This window comes from Canis aureus, chromosome 21 (assembly GCF_053574225.1).
Source record: "Canis aureus isolate CA01 chromosome 21, VMU_Caureus_v.1.0, whole genome shotgun sequence".
NCBI lineage: Eukaryota > Metazoa > Chordata > Mammalia > Carnivora > Canidae > Canis > Canis aureus.
The window spans coordinates 3,867,183-3,885,966 of record NC_135631.1 but is presented as its reverse complement, the minus strand read 5'-3'; the positions used below and the strand labels follow the sequence as shown (position 1 = coordinate 3,885,966).

The window sequence follows — 18,784 nt, the reverse complement described above, 5'->3', positions numbered from 1 at the left end:
CGTCACTTATTAGATTCATGCCTTACCTTCCTTATCTGTAAAACAGTACCTACCTCCTAGGGTCAGTGTGAAAGTTAAGCAAGCTTTATGTTTAAAATATTTAGAGGAACGTTTGGCATATAACATATAATAGATAACTGTTAATCAGTCTTTTTGAGAACATGGGAATGTTGAGAAAAATTCAACATGGCATGGGCCATAGAACCAACTTCTATTTATTTCGAAGCTACGATCTTATATAGATTGTGTTCTCTGACTATAAGGGAATTAAGTTAGAAATCAACAATAAAACAATAATTAGTGGTTTATAACTGGGAGTTTTGGTTATTGATTCAATCTCTTAATTGTTACAGGTATACTCAGGTTTTCTATTTTTCTTAAGTCAATCTTGATAGCTTATTTCTTTCTAGGAATTTGTCCCTTTCATCTAGGTTAGCTAACTTGTTGGCACACAACAGTTCACAGGATTTCTTTATAATCCATTTGTTTCTGCTGGATTCGTAGTGATGTTCTCTCTTTAAATCCTGATTTTAGGAATCTGAGTCCTCTGTCTTTTTTCTTGTTTAGTTTGGCTAAGGATTTGACAATTTTGCTGAACTTTTCAAAGGACTGACTATTGGTCTTACTGATTTTTCTCTATTGTTTCTCTATTTCATTTCTTTGGACTTTAATCTTTATCATTTTCTTTCTTCTGCTTGCTTTGGATTTAGTTTGCACTTTTACTAGATTATTAAGGTAGAAGATCAGGTTATTGATTTCAGATCTTTCTTTTCTAATATAGGCATACGGTGTTTTATTACCATCCTACATGATTTCTCATTTACATTATGATTTCTTTTTTTTTTTTTTTTAATTTTTATTTATTTATGATAGTCACAGAGAGAGAAAGAGAGAGGCAGAAACATAGGCAGAGGGAGAAGCAGGCTCCATGCACCGGAGAAGCAGGCTCCATGCACCGGGAGCCCAATGTGGGATTCGATCCCGGGTCTCCAGGATCGCGCCCTGGGCCAAAGGCAGGCGCCAAACCGCTGCGCCACCCAGGGATCCCTATGATTTCTTTTTGATAAACTAACTCATTCCATGAGACTGACACTACTTTGATACCAAAGCCAGATAAATACATCATAAGAAAATCACAGGACAACATCACTTATAAATATCAATGTCAAAAATCCTCAACAAAATACTAGCAAATCAAATCCAACAGTATTTTAAAAGGATTAGTATCATGAAATAGGATTTATCTCAAGAATGAAGGATAGTTCAACAAAGAATATCAATGTAATATGCCACATTAATAGAACAAAGGGGGAAAAACCTACATGTTCATTTAATTGATACAGAAAAGGCATTTCACAAAGTCCAACACACGTTCATGATAAAAAAACATTCAGAAAACTAAGAATAAAAAAGAATGTCCTCAATATGACAAAGAGTGTTTATGGAAAAGCCAGCTAGTATCATACTCAGTGGTGAAAGACTAAAGCTTTCACCCTAAGTTCAAGAATAAGATGTCTACTTACACCATTGCTATATAGCCACTATGTGGGAAGGTCTAGCTAGAGTAATTAGTCAAGGGGGAAAAGAAAGCCTTCAAATTGTAAAGAAAGAAGAAAACTATCTCTATTTGCAAATAACACAATCCTATATATAGAAAACATGAAGAATCCACAAAAAAGTTACTATATCTAATAACAAGTTCAGCAAAGCGCTGGTTATAAGATCAAGACACAAAAATCAGTTATGTTTCCATATACCAGCAATGAACAATTGAAAAAGAAAATTAGGAAAACAATTCCTTTACAATAGTATCCAGAAGAATAAAATACCTAGGTATAAATTTAACAAAGGGCCGAAACACTCGAAAACTAAAAACTGCAAAACAATACTGAAAGAAATTGAAGACAAGAAAAAATAAAGACATCTGATGTTCATGGAGCAGAAAACTCAATATTATTAAAATGTCAACACTTCCAGAAGTGATCTGCAGAGTCAATGTGATCTTTATCAAAATTCCAACAGTCCTTTTCACAGAAGTAGAAAAGCATATCCTCAGACTCATGGAATTATAAGGGGCCCAGAAGTCAAAATAATTAAGAAAACAAAAGTTATAAGGCTCGCACTTCCTGATTTCAAAACTTACTACAAAGCTACAGTAATTACAATAGTGTGGTACAGGCATAAAAATAGATACACACACACACACACACACACAAAAAAAAGACACACAGGGGCCTTGGCTGGCTCAGTCAGTTAAGTGTCCAATTCTTGATTTCAGCTCAGGTCACGATTCCGAGGTTGTGAGACTGAGCCCTACACCAGGCTCGAGGCACAATGCAGAGTCTGCTCCAGATTCTCTTTCTCCCCCTTCTCATATTCTCTAAATAACTAACTAAATAAAATTTTTTTTTTTTTTTTTTTTTTTTTTTTTATGATAGTCACACACACAGAGAGAGAGAGGCAGAGACACAGGCAGAGGGAGAAGCAGGCTCCATGCACCAGGAGCCCGACGTGGGATTTGATCCCAGGTCTCCAGGATCGCGCCCTGGGCCAAAGGCAGGCGTCAAACCGCTGCGCCACCCAGGGATCCTAACTAAATAAAATCTTTTAAAAGAAACAGATATATAAACTAAAAGAAAAGAACTGAGTCCAAAAATAAACCCATATATCAATGGCCAATTTATTTTTGACGTGGGAGCCAAGACCACGCAATGGGAAAAGAATAGTTTTTTCAACAGATCATGCTGAAACAACTGATTTCCATACGCAAAAGAATTAAGTGTATGTTCACTGGAATAGCACCTATTTCACACCATCTATGGTGCTATGGTCATCAGGGATCTTTTATATTACTATTGTGCTCATTTGGGGGCACCACAAATTGTACCCACATAAGACAGCAAACTTAGATAAATGCTGTACATGTTCTGACTGCTCTACCCACCAGCTGTTCCCCCTCTTTCTCCCTCTTCTGCGGCCTTTCTATTCCTGAAGACATAATATTGAAATGAGACCAATGAATAACCATATAATGGCTTCTCAGTGTTCAAATGAAAGAGTCCCATGTCTCTCAACTTTAAAACAAAAGCTAGAAATGATTAAGCTTAAAGAGGAAGGCATGTCAAAAGCTAGGCCTTCTGCCTCAAACAGCCAAGTTGTGAATGCGAAGGGAAAGTTCTTGAAGGAAACTAAAAGTGCTATTCCAGTAAACAGACATGATAAGAAAGTGAGATAGCCTTATCACTGAGTAGAAGTTTTAGTGGTCTGGGAAGCCTGGGTGGCTCAGCGGTTGAGCACCTGCCTCCAACCCAGGGCATGATCCTGGAGTCCCGAGATCAAGTCCCACATCGGGCACCCTGCATGGAGCCTGCATCTTTTTCTGCGTCTCTCATGAATAAATAAATAAAATCTTAAAAAAAAAAAAAAAGAAGAAGAAGAAGAAGTTGTGTTAATGGTCTGGACAGAAGATCAAACTAGCCCCAACATTTCCTAAGCAAAGGCCTAAGCCACAGCAAGGTCCTAATTCTGTCCAATTCTATGAAGGCTGAGTGAGGTGCAGAAACTGCAGAAGAAAAGTTTGAAGGTAGCAGAGGTTGGTAGCATGAAGTTTAAGGAAAGGAGCCAATTCTGTAACATGAAAGTGCCAGGTGAATCAGCAAGTGCTGGTGGAGAAGCTGTAGCAGTTCCCAGAAGATCTAGCTGAGATAATTAATGCAGTTAATACACTAAACAACAGATTTTCAATGTAGACAAAACGGTCTTATATTGGAAGAAGATGCTATCTAGGACTTTCATAGCTAGAAAGGAGAAGTCAATGCCTGGTCCCATGGCTTCAAAGGACAGCCTGAGTCTCTTGTTAGGGGCTAATGCAGCTGGTAACTTTAAGTTGAAGGCAATGCTCATTTATCAGTCCAAAAATGCTAGGGTTCTTTAGAATTATGTCAAATCTACTCTGCCTGTGCTCTGTGAATTTTTAAAAATTTATATGTAATCTCTACACCCAACCGGGGGCTCAAACTCACAACCCCAAGATCAAGAGTCACACATTCCTCTGATTTAACCAACCAGGCACCCCAGCCTGTGCTCTTTAAATAAAACAACAAAGCCTGTGTGACAGCACATCTGTTTATAACATAGTTACTGAACATTTTTTAAAATAAATTTTATTTATTTATTCAGAGAGAGAAGCAGAGACACAGGCAAAGGTAGAAGCAGGCTCCATGCAGGGAGCCTGACATGGGACTCAATCCTGGGTCTCCAGGATCACACCCCAGGCTGCAGGCAGCGCTAAACTGCTGCGCCACCAGGGCTGCCCTAGTTACTGAACATTTTAAGACAACTATAAAGACCTACTGCTCAGAAGATTCCTTTCAAAATATGACTGCTCACTGACAAGGCACCCGATCACCCAAGAACTCTGATGGAGACATATAATAAGATTAATATTTTCTTTTCTTTTTTTTTAAGATTTTATTTATTCATTCATGAGAGACATAGAGAAGCAGAGATATAGGCAGAGGGAGAAGTAGGCTCCCTGTGGGGAGCTGAATGTGGGACTTGATCCCAGGACCCCTGGATCACGACCTGAGCCAAAGGCAGACGCTCAACTACTGAACCACCCAGGTATCCTAATTAATGTTGTTTGAAGCCTGCTAACATAGCACCCATTCTGTAGCCTCTAGATCAAGGAGTAATTTCAACTTTTATGCCTCATTACTTAAGAAATACATATTGTGGGATCCCTGGGTGGCGCAGCGGTTTAGCGCCTGCCTTTGGCCCAGGGCGCGATCCTGGAGACCCAGGATCGAATCCCACATCGGGCTCCCGGTGCATGGAGCCTGCTTCTCCCTCTGCCTGTATCTCTGCCTCTCTCTCTCTCTCTCTGTGACTATCATAAAAAAAAAAAAAAATACATATTGTAAGGAAAATAGTGGTTCTTCAGATGGATCTTGGCAAAGTTAATTGAAAACCTTCTAGGGGGGCAGCCCCAGTGGCGCAGTGGTTTAGCGCCGCCTGCAGCCCAGGGCGTGATCCTGGAGACCTGGGATCGAGTCCCACATCGGGCATCCTGTATGGAGCCTGCTTCTCCCTCTGCCTGTGTCTCTGCCTCTCTCTCTCTCTGTCTCTATGAATAAATAAATAAAATCTTTAAAAAAAAAAAAATAGAAAAAAGAAAATCTTCTAGGGGGCACCTAGGTGACTCAGTCAGTTAAGCATCTGCCTTTGGTTCAGGTCATGATCCCAGGGTCCTGAGATGGAGCCCCATGTTAGGCTCCCTGCTCAGCAGGGAGTCTGCTTCTCCCTCTCCCTCTGCCCCTCCCCCTGCTCATGCTCTCTCTCAAATAAACAAATGAAATCTTTTAATAAAAGAAAAAGAAAACGTTCTAAAAAGGATTCACCACTCTTGATGTCATTAAGAACACTTGTGGTTTAGGGGAAGAGGCCATAATATCAACATTAACAGGAGTTTGGAAGAAGCTGACTGCAACCTTCATGGATGACTTTGAGGGGTTCAAGACTTCACTATAGGAAGTTGCCACAGATATGGTGGAAACAGCAAGAAAACTGGAATTTGAAGTAAAGCCTACAGATGAGACTGAATGACTGCAATCTCATGATAAAATCTCAGTGGATGAGAAGCTGCTTCTTATGGATGAGCAAAGAAAGAGGTTTCTTGAGATGGAATCTACTCCTGGTGAAGATGCTATGAAGACTATTGAAATGACAACAGAGGATTTAAAATGTTACATAAACTTAATTGATAAAACAGTGGCAGGATTTGGGAGGATTAATTCCAATTTCCATACAAGCTCTACAGTGGGTGAAATGTTATCAAACAGCATCGCATGCTACAGAGAAAGAGGTTCGTGGAAGAACAGCCAATCAATGTGGCACCCTTGTTATCTTATTTTCAGAAATAACCATGGCCACTCTAGCCTTCAGCACCAACGACCCTGATGAGTCAGCAGGCATCAGGATCGAGGCAAGACACTCCACCAGTAAAAAGATTACAACTTGCTAAAAGCTGATGTCAGTATTGTTAGCAATAAAATATTTTTAAATTAAGGTATGGAAAGGATGTAATGCTATTGCACACTTAGTAAAATACAGTGTAAACATAACTTTATTGGCACCGGAAAACCAAAAGATTCATTTGACTTGCTTTATTGCAGTATTTGCTTTACTGTGGTGGTCTGGAAATGAGCCCAGAATATCTGTCTCTGAGGTATGCCTCTACGAAAATTAACTCAAAATGGAACAACAACCCAAATAAGAGCTAACACTATAACACTCTCAGAGGAAAACACAAGGATAATCTTCATGGTCTTAGATTTGATAGTAGATTCTTAGATATGACACCAAAAGCATGAGAAACAGAAGAAAAAATGAAAAACTGGGCACCATCACAATTAAAAACTTCTGTCCTTTTTTTTTAAAAGATAGATTTATTTATTTATTTATTTATTTATTTATTTATTTATTTATGAGAGACATAGAGAGAGAGAGAGAGAGGCAGAGACACAGGAGGAGGGAGAAGCAGGCTCCATGCAGGGAGCCCTACGTGGGACTCGATCCCGGGACTCCAGGATCGCGCCCTGGGCCTAAGGCAGGCGCTAAACCGCTGAGCCACCCAGGGATCCCCCAACTTCTGTCCTTCAAAGGACACTATCGAGAAAATGAAGACAATGCACAGAATGGGAAAAATTATATGCAAATCATCAATCTCATAAAGTCATATCCAGAATGTATAAAGAACAACACTTACGACCCAACAATAAAAAGATAACACAATCTAAAAATGTGCAAAGTGGGGCACCTGGGTGGCTCAGTGGTTGAGTGTCTGCCATTGGCTCAGGTCGTGATCCCGGGGTCCTGGAATGGAGTCCCACATCAGGCTCCCTGCAGGGAGCCTGCTTCTCCCTCTGCCTCCGTCTCTGCCTCTCGTGAATAAATAAAATCTTTTTTAAAATAAATAAAATAAAATAAAAATGGGCAAACTATTTGAATAGAAGCTCTGAAAAATATAGATTAGTGGCCTGAATACATGAACACTTTTATCGATATCGTTTGTCATTAGGGAAATGTAAACTGTCAACCAGATGTCATTTTATACCCACCAGGACAGGTATAATAAAAAAACATGGGCAAGAAGTGTTGACAAGGATGTGGAGAAACTGGAACTCAGTTCCAATTTCTGGTGGGAATGTACCATGATGCTGTCACTTCAGAAAACAGGTGCCAATTCCTCAGAATTAAGCATGGAGTTATCACAGAACCCAACAATTTCACTCCTACTGAGAGACCCAAGAGAACATTTGCTCACACAAAGACACGAATATGAATGCTAAAGCAGTATGACTCATAATAGCCAAAAAGTAGAAACAATCTACATGTCCCACCAACTGATGAATGAATAAGCAAACTGTGGTATTACCCAGGCTATGGAGTATTATTCATCCATAAAAATGAAATCAAGTACTGATACATGTTACAACTTAGATAGACTCTGAAAACGTCACAATAAGGCAAAGAAGCCACACACAAAAAGCCACATATTATATGATCCATTTATGAAATGTCCAGAAGGAAATCTAGAGACAAAAATGTAGATTAGTGGTTGCCAGGGGCTTAGGGAGAGAGAGAGGGAGAGGGAGTGACCCCTTATGGATATGAGGTTTTTTTGGGAAGTAGTGAAAAGCTTCTGGCATTAGATAGTGGTGGTGATTGTCCAACATTGCGTGGATACTAAAAACCACTAACTGGACACATTAAAAGTCTGAGTTTTACAGCACGTGAATTATATCACAAGTCTTCAAAACATTATCCATCAAAATTGCATCACTCAAAGATGTACTTGGAGGGAAAAACTTTGGGTGTTTACAAAGAAAAAAACAGCCCAGGGACTAATGATATGAAAATAATACTGTACAAAGATCAATGGTCAAAAGCCATTTCCTTGTAAAGCATACTATCCACAAACCTCTCAAGGGCGCCTGGGAGGCTCAGTTCATTAAGTGTCTGCTTTTGGCTTAGGTCATGATCCCAGGGTACTAGGACTGAGCCCCAAGGTGGGCACCCGACTCAGCAGGGAGTCTGCTTCTCCCTCTCCCTCTGCCTGCCCCTCTCCCTGATTGTTCTCTGTCTCTAACAAATAAATAAAATCTTAAAAAAACAACAACAACAACAAAACAAACCTCTCACAGGATTGATAAAGATGAAAGGGAATGCAAATAAATACTATGAAAAAAAGAGAATACGTAGTTAAAGATTACATATCAGAATACATTAAAAGTATCTTTATGTTTATAATTTTGAAAACAGAGGCAGAGGAAAAACTTCTAGAAAATACAACTGGTTGAAATAGGCTCAAGAAGAAATAGACAACCTGAATAGTCCTATAACCATTAAAGATACTCAATTTAGAAAAGTTAATCTTCACATCAAGAACAAAGGAGGGCCAACTGCTTTACAGCTCAAGTCTATCAAACATTTAAGCAAAAAATCACTGTCATCCTATGCAACTCTTCTAGGAAACAGAAAAAGAACACTTCCCAATTCACCTTTTTGAGCCAAATATAGCACCAGTACCAACACTAGACAAGGTCAGTATGAGAAATGAAAATGACAGGCAACTCTCACTCATGAACTTGAATGTAAAACTACTATTTAAAAAAGTATGTCCTGATTGTGTTTGTTTGTTTTTTTTTTCCTCAGGAAAGTACGGTTGATTTAATACTAGAAAAGTGATTCATGTAATTTACCACTGAAAAGATAAAAAGCTAATATAAGAATAAATACAACTAAAAGTATTTAATAACATTAGACTTCATTAACCCGATAAAAGACTAGAACACTAGAACAGAAAAGATTTTAGTGTTGAAACGTACAGTAAACATACAGTAAAAACTTGTCCTTTAAGATGGGGTGAAGGGGGTGTCTGGCTGGCTCAGTCAGTGGAGTGTGTAACTCTTGATCTCAGAGTCATGAGTTGGAGCCCCATATTGAGTGTAGAGATTACTTAAGAAATCTTAACAACAACAAAAAAAGATGGGGATATCACCAGGACATAGCTACTCCCATGCACCACTCTACAGTCCTGGCCACCAAATAAATAAGAAAATGTAACAAAAGTTACAAAATTGGAAAAAAACAAATTTATCATTATTTGCAATTAGAAAACCAAGAAGAATCTATAGATAACTCCGTAAAATTCGTTATAATTTAAAAAGTTTGCTAGAGGGGCAGCTGGGTGCTTCAGTCGGTCAAGTATCAGCTCAGGGCATGATCTCAAGGTCATGAGATCTAGCCCTATGTCTGGCTCCAAGCTGGGCATGGAGTCTGCTAAAGATTCTTGCTCTCCCAATGGAAAAAAAAAAAAGATTCTTGCTCTCCCTCTGCCCCGTCCCCCTCAATTCCACTCTCTCACCCCACACTCTCTTTCTCTCTCTCAAAAAAAAAAATTTTTTTTTTTTTTTTTGCTGGTTACAAAATAAATTTAAAAGGTCAAATGCATGTTACTGTATCAGCAACTATTATTTGGAAGATATAATTTTAAGAGATGATTTATAATAGTAACAAGATGATATAGCATCTAGTGATTAATCTCAAAGATGTTTAAGTCCTTTAGATGAAAATTATAGAATTTTATTGAACAACACTAAGAAAACCAAAATAAAGAGATTACACCACAATCTTAGATTAGAAGACTCACAACTGTAAAGATGTGAGTTCTCCCCAAAATGATCTATAGACTCAATTCAATTCCAAATTAAAGTCTCCAAATAACTCTTTGTAAGACTTAGTAGCCGATTCTAAAATTCATACAGGAAAACAAAAGGCGAGAATAGTTCAGACTCTTGAAGGCACATACCCTGCCCCAAAGCAGGACCTCTTATAAATCTATAGCAATGGAATCAATGTGCTGTCAGCAGAAGGAGAGACCAAGAGATGAGACGGTGAGCCCAGAAAGAGACCCACACAGAAATGGGAACTAGAGGATGGAGCTGTCACTGCAGGGCACTAAGGAAAGGGCAGATTTCTCAATAAATGATACGGGGAACAGTTATCATCTATTTGAGGACAAACTGAAATTGGATCCCCGAGAAGGGAAAGAATGCTTCAGAACAGGCCTCTGAGCCATGTTGGAACATGGAGGATGCAGGATGTGAGTTCAGAGCAGAAGTGGGTTTGATAAAAACAAAGATGTGGGTGGCCTTTAAAAAAGTAGCACCAGGGGTGCCCAGGTGGCTCAGGCAGTTAAGCATCTGTTTTCGACTCAGGTCATGATCTCAGGGTTCTGGGATTGATACCCCACATCGGGCTCCCTGCTTAGCAAGGGAGCCTGTGTTTCCCTCTCCCTCTGCCACTCCCTCTGCTTGTGCTCTCTCTGTCAAACAAATAGATACAATCTTAAAAAAAAAAAAAAAAAAAACTGAACTGGAAGTGGAAAAGGAAACAGGGAGCATGGCAATCAGAAATATTTTGCTTTGAAGGGGAGCAGAGCAGTGGATGGGGATGTGGGGTCAATAGAGAGTTGCTCTAAGACAAGGGATTCTCCATAATGACACGGGAGCCGGAGGTGATGGATGAAGGAGCCAAAGGCTTTCAGGCACATGGGAGAACGGGAGCCATAGCAGTGGTGGGGGTGGTGCCCATGAGCTCAGACAATTCTGTTGTTGTTACAGTCGGGAAAGCAGTAATGATAGGCACAGACCAAGACAAGCAGGGCGAATACGAGGGGTACCCTGCATGAAGGAAGCAATCTTTTGATGAAGTGCCAGTCCGGGTCCACCGATGGGAGTAACCATGGAGGCAAGTTTGAGGAAGTGGGAACGTTACTAACTGGCAGTGGAATTGCTGGGGACCATGCAAGTGGTCACCTAAGGTGTGCGACTGTGAATATACAGGGGCAACACGGCCCAGGTTGTGTGATTTTCCCTCTAGCCCCACTCAGTGGTCCTGGAGCTGATGGAGAGGGTTTAGTTCCAATTGTGCTGGTGCCAGGGAGCCTGGAGCCAGAGTATCTGCAGGGACAAGGCTACAATGATGATTCTAACTGGTGGGAAGAGAAGACAGGATGGGAGATGAAGGACATATCAATAGTGGGTTTAACAGACCAGACGATGAGACAGGGCTGAGGGTACAGGATGAGGAAGCCCAAAGGGTCAAGGCAGAGGTCGGGCTGCAATGTCTGGTCCGGCTCCTGCGCACCATCATGTGGGTGGCTGAACTAACGCAGAAGAAAAAGGCACTGCAGGTAAGGATGGGAAGGAATCGAGAGGCCAGGCTGTGGACCAAGTCACCTACATGGATTCAGAGGTTCCCCCGAGAGGTGACGGAGGCCCAGAGAGAAAGATTGTGGGCCAGGAGGGAAGGTCCCAGAATGAGGAGGAGTGACAGAGAGGTGGCTGGCTGGCCACAGAGTCTCCTCCCATTGTTAGCTCCCTGGGCTCCAGCCCCAGGATGGTGAACCAACCATGGCTCTTCAGAATTTATAAGGCTAATCAACCTTTTACTCCTCAAAGCACATCCCAGAGATCAGTACAACCGTGCTGTCTTATAAATGAAGAAACTGAGGCTCAGGGAAGAGACCCAGAGGGGCAGGGGCAAGGCCCTCGAGCCAGGAGGCAGCAGGGCTGGGAGCTCAGGTCACCTGGGTAGTTCCGGCAGCCCCCCGCGGTGCTCCCCCGCCGCCAGGTGCCCTCGTAGAGTGTGGTGTTCCATTTACGGATGGACCGGCTCTTGAGCGCATCGGGTGTCAGGTTGCAGATCTCCAACCGGGTGAACTCACGCATGAAGTCTCGGAAGGACATCCTGGGGTCCCAGCACAGAGGTGAGCCACAGCCCCCGGCCAGGGCACATGCGGGGTCCGTGGGGATCAGGGGCTGGGGCACAAGCCCTGAGAGGGGCTGGACTGAGGAGGGGGCCGCTCACCAGAACTCTCCATCCTCCATCTTGACCCGGAGCTGCTCCCTTTCGTAAGGGTCCACGTTGTTCCACTCTGAGGAGCTGGGGGAGAAGGGCGCTGCCAGGGGCTGATGGAAACTGCCCTGCGGGCCTCTGTCCTCGGGCCTGGCCCCCCTTAGCCCAAGTCAGAAGGGCTCTGCACGGTCAAGCCCAAGATCCCAGTTCCAGGGGCTGTTAAATGAGGGCCAGCTCTGAGGATGCTCACAGGCTGGGCCCCGTGGCCTGCTTGGCCTGAGCTTTGTCAGGACAGTCCCCCAGACCTGGTAACATAGGGATGGGCACCCCCTGCTCAATCCTGAGCACAGTCCCAGCAGAAATGCCGTGGCCCTGACCAGCCTCCCATAGCCTCCCCAGCCAGTGTCCACTGCCCCTCACCCGTCACTCCAGGCTCCCGTCCACTCCACCTCGCCCCAAGGATTCCGCATCCGGATCAGGCTCACCATCTGGCCCTGGTAGTTCACCTGTTCCCAGAACTCCCATCAGCGCCTGCTTCCAGCACACACTTTCAACATGGCTTCCTGCTGTGTTCCACTCAGGAGCCCTGCTCGGCACCCAGCACCGCACCCAGGGCTGCACCCAGGGAGATACAGCCCCTTCTCGATGAATTTACCCAGGAATTTACCCCGAGGGAGGCTAGACAAACAGACTACAGAAAATCAGAGCTGAATAAGATAAATATCTCAAGAGACAAAGAAGATGCCGCAGGAGGTCAAAGAGCCAGCCCCTCCCACAGCTGTGGTCCTAGGCCAGACAGGCAAAGGCCACCCAGAAGGCAGAAGCCACCCTAAAGGGACAGCCCGTGTGGAGTGGTACCTGCTTGGCCCCTGTCACAGAGTAGGCATGGCCCTTCACCAGCTTCTTGAAAGTGATGGCCTCCATGTCTAGAACGCTGGAGATCTGCAGGGATATGCGTGCAGGGGTTGGGGGCCAGGTCCCAGAGACCAGGGGCATCCCCATCCCCAGTCCAGAAGGGAGACCCAAGCACTCATGGATCCCAGACACTCCCCATGCACAATAGCTATTGGGAGTGGCAGGCAGGGGAGCTGACTTCGCCTAACACCCCAACATATGCTGGCCCTAGAAAGGAGGGTCACTCCACCACCACTATTACTGGTGGAGGGGCCTGTGCACCCCACTGACATTTGCTGGTGAGCCAGGCAACAGAAGAGTGGGGAAACAAGCTGAGCTCTGAGGTTGATGGGGCAGGAATGACCCCAGCCATAAAGGAGGCAGATAGGACTGAAGTGATGGATGAGGCTGGAGGGGAATCCAGAGACAGAGCAAGGTGAGAGGCAGGGTCTGGAGCTAAACTGGGGCAAGGATGAGGCGGCGCTGGGATGAAGAGGGAACAGCTGGAAGGGGAGACAGGTCACAGGTCCCGGCTGGGTGCACTCACGTCAATGGAGCAGCCCAGGAGAGAACCTCGCTCCAGGGCCTTGAGGATGATTTGGTAGAGGTCGCTGGGTGCCTTGCGCAGCTCATACCATTCTGTCACCCCACCTGTGAAGTCCTCAAAGCCCTCTGAGGTGCTGCCCCCAGAGAGGGCCTCGTAGCTGCCATTCACCCTGCGGGGAGCCCAGCCCCAGGTCAGCACTCCCGCATCAAGCAGGACCCCAGACCCCAGGGTTGCGTGGAGCTGGCCCCTGGCTCCTACTCACTTGGCATAGGCCTTCTCAAGCAGGGCACTCCAGAACTCGTTGCCTTGGGCGGAGTGCACAAACACCAGCTTCCCGTCCTTGATGGGCAGCAGGTCATCCACGACCACATCCACCCATTCCCCAAACTGCCACAGCTAGAGGGGAGGGGAGCACAGTGAGTGCCTGCTTTGGGATTGCCCTGGCCAGAGCTCAAGCCTCAACTCTGCCAACTTGCTAGATGTCTGATCATGTACCTGGGATCCAGGATCCTGAATGAGGTTGCCTGTTGGAGACTCAGTTTCCCTGTCCATAAAAGGGAAGCCTTCCTCAAGGGAAAACTAACCATGACCACAAAGGTAAAGCTTTTAGGGCAGTGCTACTGATATTTTCAAAACAGACCAGGTTGCCTCTTCAGGCACAGAGAGGCTGGAAAGCCCTAGGGCTTGGCTCTCGGGAACAAGCCCCCTACCTCTCCCCTCCCTCATTTGAGGTGTATGGGGGGGGCATATGTAAATTAAGTGTAGGTCAAAAGTCAGGATATGTATAGTGGGGGCGGGTATAGATATAAATTAGGTATGGGTCAAAAATGTGGCATCTAGACCATAAGATGGGTGCGGTTCCTGCATTCACAGGTTTGCCTCTGAGATGGCAGGAGAGGTAAGTTTCCCAGGGCCAGAGGAGTCAGAAGCCTGGGGCCAGAAGTGACCAAGCACTAACAGAGTTGGGAGGAGCGCAGAACAATGGGGCAAGGGGAGGAGGGGGACCTAAGTAGTGAGGGTTGGAGGTGGGGGGAGTGTGAAGCGGGCCAATGAAGAGGCCAGGGTGGAGCAGATTAGAGGAGTAAGGGAAGGGGGTGGGGAGGCAGTGAGACCACATCCTTCCAAACCAGTGCTAGCAGGTGCAGCACTTGGCACCACCGGTCTGTTCTGCTTGGCCCCAAGGCAGGATGGAATAGGGAAAGGAACTCCCCAAATAAGGGGAAAGAGAGAGCACCCAGGAGTCCCCCAGGGCAGGGCTGGGGCCACCAGAGGGTCTCATCCAGGGTTGCTGGGGTGTGTCTCCCACCATCAGCTCACTGAGAATTCCTTAGTGTGACTTAAGAAACGGGCCCTGTGTGCAAAAAAGGAATAGTTGGTTTAAATAGACTTAATCTTGTCCTTTCTGCAGGAAGTTGGAGGCTGGAGGTTGCCAAAGTGTAGGAGGAGTTGGGGGTGGGGGATGGGGAAGACTGGTGCTATGGGTAGAGATAGCCACATGTGCTGGTCTGTTTTCCCCAGTAGAACACTATTTTTCATATGCAAACCTGGGACCCTATGGAGGAAAAGGATTTGTCCCATGGGAAATAATAGAGACCTTTCTATTCCTCCAAGCACTTTCTCCTTGATACACACAACCACGCAGGAAAACTGCCAGCTGAAATACCTGCCCAGCCGTTTCACACATGACAGATCTGAGATGGCATCAACAGGTCAAATTCTTTCTAGAGGGAGGTCTGATCCCCACAGGGTGTGGACTTAAGCCACCCTAACTGCAGATTGCTGTGGGTCACTGGTCCTCACCTCCTCCAGGGCCTGATACCCCTCTTTCCCCAAAGCCCTGGGCTCCTCACCTGGAAATGGAAGATGCCAGCATAGCCATTCTGGAAGCTTTGGCCGTGTGGAACCACTCGATGCAGAAGCGTGTCATTGAGGGTGAGGGAGGCAATGGCAGCCAGAAGCCAACAGTCCCCTGGGATGGGAGGGACCCATATCAGGCCTGCTCTGCCGCTCTGCTCCCCGTGATGCACTAGTGCCCGTACTGGAGACAACCTGGGATTCCCTGGGCGCCATGTCCCTTGGCTTAGAGAAAAGACCCAGGAATCTAGGCAAACCAGCCCCACACTGATAGCCAGAGCCTGCCTGAGCTTGCAGGAGGGAGGAGTTAGGGCAGAGCCGGAAGGAACAGGCATGGGGAACTACTATGGAAAAAACACCCAGAACCACCCCCTCCTCCCAGGGCCTACCCAGTGCTCCCTGGCAGATGTCTGTGCGGGTGGCTCCATCCACAATGAACTGGGGGTTTGAGAGCAGCTCCTGCAAGAGACCAGAGTCCTGTCTCTGGGCCAGCCCTCCTAGAAACTGGAGCGCAGCCACCCTAGACCCCACCCCACACCTGGGACCTGGAGTCCTGTTCCCACTCCTCACCCACGATAGGGGTAAACTGAGTCCCACCCAAGGTGGTCCCTCTCACCGTGGGACGCTTCCACTTGATGCCATAGGTTTTGGAGGAGTTAGGGCCCAGGTCCTTGTAGCCTAGGCTCTGGGGTACCGGGGGGAAGGCCTCATCACGGAAGAGGGCCCCACTCTGCAGGCAGTGTGCTCGCAGCTGCTCAAAGTCCTGGCCCATGTACTTGATGGCGTTCTCATGGCGGCCAAGGCCCAGCTCCTTGGCCCGCTGCTTCTGCACTTGTGCAGACACCCCAGTGCAGTACACTGGGGTGATGATCTCCTCAGCCATCCTGCAGGACAGACCAGCCTGCTCAGAACCCAGGCCTTCCCAAAACTAGAACTGGGGCTCCTACTTGCCACTGACTGCCCTTCCTTTCCAAACCTGGGGTGTCCCCCACCTCATTGCTCCCCTCAGGGAACTCAGGACTCTCTGCCACCTCCCTGTGCCCCCAGAAACCAGGAGAGGGGCTCCTCCGCCCCTAGGTACCCCGGCCACCACCTCTCCCTTGCAGACTCCCATTGTCCTGGGCCTGCAGTCGTGCGGTCAGCCGGCCAGGCAGGCGGGGCAGAGCCCGGAGACGACAACACCGTAACCCCTTCCCCGGACTCCTGGGCACTGGCCCCGTTCCCTGGCACGAAGGCTGAGAACCCCGGGCAGGCGGGGCCCCCTCCCCAGGCCCCCGGGGCCGGCTGGGTGGTCCGGGGCTGCCGGGCTTCAGCCCCTCCCGCTCCGGCCTTCGCCCAGCCCAGCCCCTGGAGACCGTGGGGAGCGCAGGCCGGGCGGCTGCCTGGGCGCCGCGGCTTCCCGAGGCTCAGGGGGCCCGGGGGCAGCGGCCGGGTCGGCGGAATCACGGCCCGGCCCCCAGCTCCTTACCTGGGGCAGCAGTGCTGGGGGGACCGCTGCAGTGGCCGCGGCTGCCTTCCCGGGTGGCGGCTCGGGGTCGGGCCCAACCAGGAAGAGCGCTCCTCCCCGCCCTCCCCCGCGGCCCCTCCGCCCTCCTGCCCCCGCCCTCCTCCTCCTCCTCCTCCTCCTCCTCCTCGGGCTCGGGCTCCGCTGCCTCCCCGCTCTCCCTTATCTCGCCGGCACCTTCCGCGACTGTCCCTGCGGCGCCCCCCGCCCCTCGGCGGCCTCCGCGGGAGGACACACTAGGGGGTCAGGCCCCGGCGCCGCCCGCACGGAAGGGCGCCGCGGGGGCGGGGAGCGCGGCGCGGGGCAGGGCCGGGGGTATTTTTAACCCGGGGCAGCTGCTCGAGTTGCAGGGCCGGGCGGCTCCACCCCACGCGGCGCCCCCGGAGGGCGCTCCCGGCAGCTCCGGCCGCCTCCCGCCCGCGGCCCCCGCGCGCCCCCAGCTCGGGGCCAAGATGACCTCAGGCTGCGGCCGCCGCGAGGAGGAGGGGCTGGGCGGGCGGCGGGCGCGCCCCTGCGGGAGCCGGGCACCCCCCTGCGGGAGCCGGGCACCCCGCCGCCCCCTCCGCGCGCCCCGCAGGCCCCGCTCGCTGCGCGACCTCGGGCGAGCCCTTCCCCATCCGGCCTCGGCTCCCCGGGCGTGAAGGGGCGCCGACGCGCAACTGCGGGATCCCGTCTTTCTCTCGAGCCCCGGGGTCCTTGAACCCGGAACCTGCGAGCCGTGGGCCTCCCCGCCCGCGCCCCGAGCCCCGCCTTACCCTGGAGGGGGCGGCGGAGGCTGCGGACGGGTGGGCGGGCGCACTGCTGACCCCCGGATCCTGCCCGCAGCCTCCCGAGCTGCGCCGGCGGAGGTGGGGGACGCGGAGGCCCCGGGGAGGAGGACGGCGGGGGCCTTCCCAGCTCCGCGCTTTTCCCTGACCTTGGGGGCCCCGGCCCGGCCGCTTTGCAGCTCCCCTAGGGCGGACGCACGAGCATTTTGTTGGGGCAGCAGTGCATAGCTTTGCTAGGATTTTAGGACCCACGGCCGCAAGAAGCGTGAGAGCCACTGGCGTAATCTGACCTCATTCACACCTTCTCACTTTAGGGAGAAGGAAAACTGAGGCGGAAGAGGTGATTTGCCGAGCGCCCTCCCTGGAGGTGGAACCAGCGCCTGGGCTCTTTGCTCTTCACCGTGCAGCGTTCCTGCATCCGATCTTGACTAAACCCCTCTGCCAAAGCCTTTGCACAGCAGAGACCCACGACTAAGACACACCAGCCCCCTGCTGGGGGTGCAGGTTCCCCCAGTCCCCTGGTTTTGATGATTAGAAAGTTGAATCCTGGGATCCCTGGGTGGCGCAGCGGTTTGGCGCCTGCCTTTGGCCCAGGGCGCGATCCTGGAGACCGGGGATCGAGTCCCACATCAGACTCCCGGTGCATGGAGCCTGCTTCTCCCTCTGCCTGTGTCTCTGCCTCTCTCTCTCTCTCTCTCTCTGTGACTATCATAAATAAATAAAAATTTTAAAAAAATTAAAAAAAAAAAAAGAAAGTTGAATCCTAATGAACACGTTGAAGTAAACTATGCAATGAGTCGCTGGAGAGGGCTTGGGGTGGGGGGTTGGGACCAGCTTGTGCAAAGGCCCAGAGGCTGGGAGAACACACCCCAAAGAAGGGAACAGCAGGTGTTCCTTGTAACTAGGTCACAGGGAATAAATAAGGGCCCAAAAGAAGAAAGAGGCTCTGGAGAGGTATGCAGAAGCCACCCCTCTCTGGCCCAACCTATCTGTCCCACAGTCCCCAGAATCACCTTCACAAAACCTGTCACTCCTACTGAGTGCTTTTGATTGTTCACCAAATAGTCACTGACCACCTCCTGTATGTGCAAAGCACTGTGCTTCCCTGAGCATAAGATGGTGGCCTCAACCCCTCTAAAGGGCATACACATTCATTTAATGATGACATCCATAATGAATTGGGAAGAATTGGTGCTAAACCCTATTTAATCCAGGGGTTAGAGTAGGCATAAATCAGACACATGAGGGGTCATATAAGGGGTAAGGGAGATGTCAGGTCCGGGAACTGCGTTGGCA

The 18,784-nt window shown here is 48.4% G+C and overlaps 1 protein-coding gene across 2 annotated transcripts in view; it reads right to left on the bottom strand.

Annotated features, from left to right (window-relative positions):
• CAPN1 (calpain 1) overlaps positions 1–17,615 on the bottom strand; it is a 28,137-nt gene extending 10,522 nt beyond the window's left edge. Inside the window, exons 1-10 of one of the 2 annotated variants that reach the window (XM_077862364.1) lie at positions 17,477–17,615; positions 15,834–16,101; positions 15,607–15,676; positions 15,214–15,332; positions 13,626–13,759; positions 13,364–13,532; positions 12,781–12,864; positions 12,343–12,428; positions 11,935–12,009; positions 11,654–11,814 (exon numbers count right to left, since the gene is read on the bottom strand). In XM_077862364.1, the coding sequence (XP_077718490.1) occupies positions 11,654–11,814; positions 11,935–12,009; positions 12,343–12,428; positions 12,781–12,864; positions 13,364–13,532; positions 13,626–13,759; positions 15,214–15,332; positions 15,607–15,676; positions 15,834–16,100 (1,165 nt within the window). In that variant the 5' untranslated portion in view covers position 16,101; positions 17,477–17,615. Of the gene's footprint in view, positions 1–11,653; positions 11,815–11,934; positions 12,010–12,342; positions 12,429–12,780; positions 12,865–13,363; positions 13,533–13,625; positions 13,760–15,213; positions 15,333–15,606; positions 15,677–15,833; positions 16,102–16,685; positions 16,839–17,476 lie in introns of those variants that run through there. The other variant, XM_077862363.1, reaches the window with a different exon arrangement.
• Positions 17,616–18,784: the final 1,169 nt, after the last annotated feature.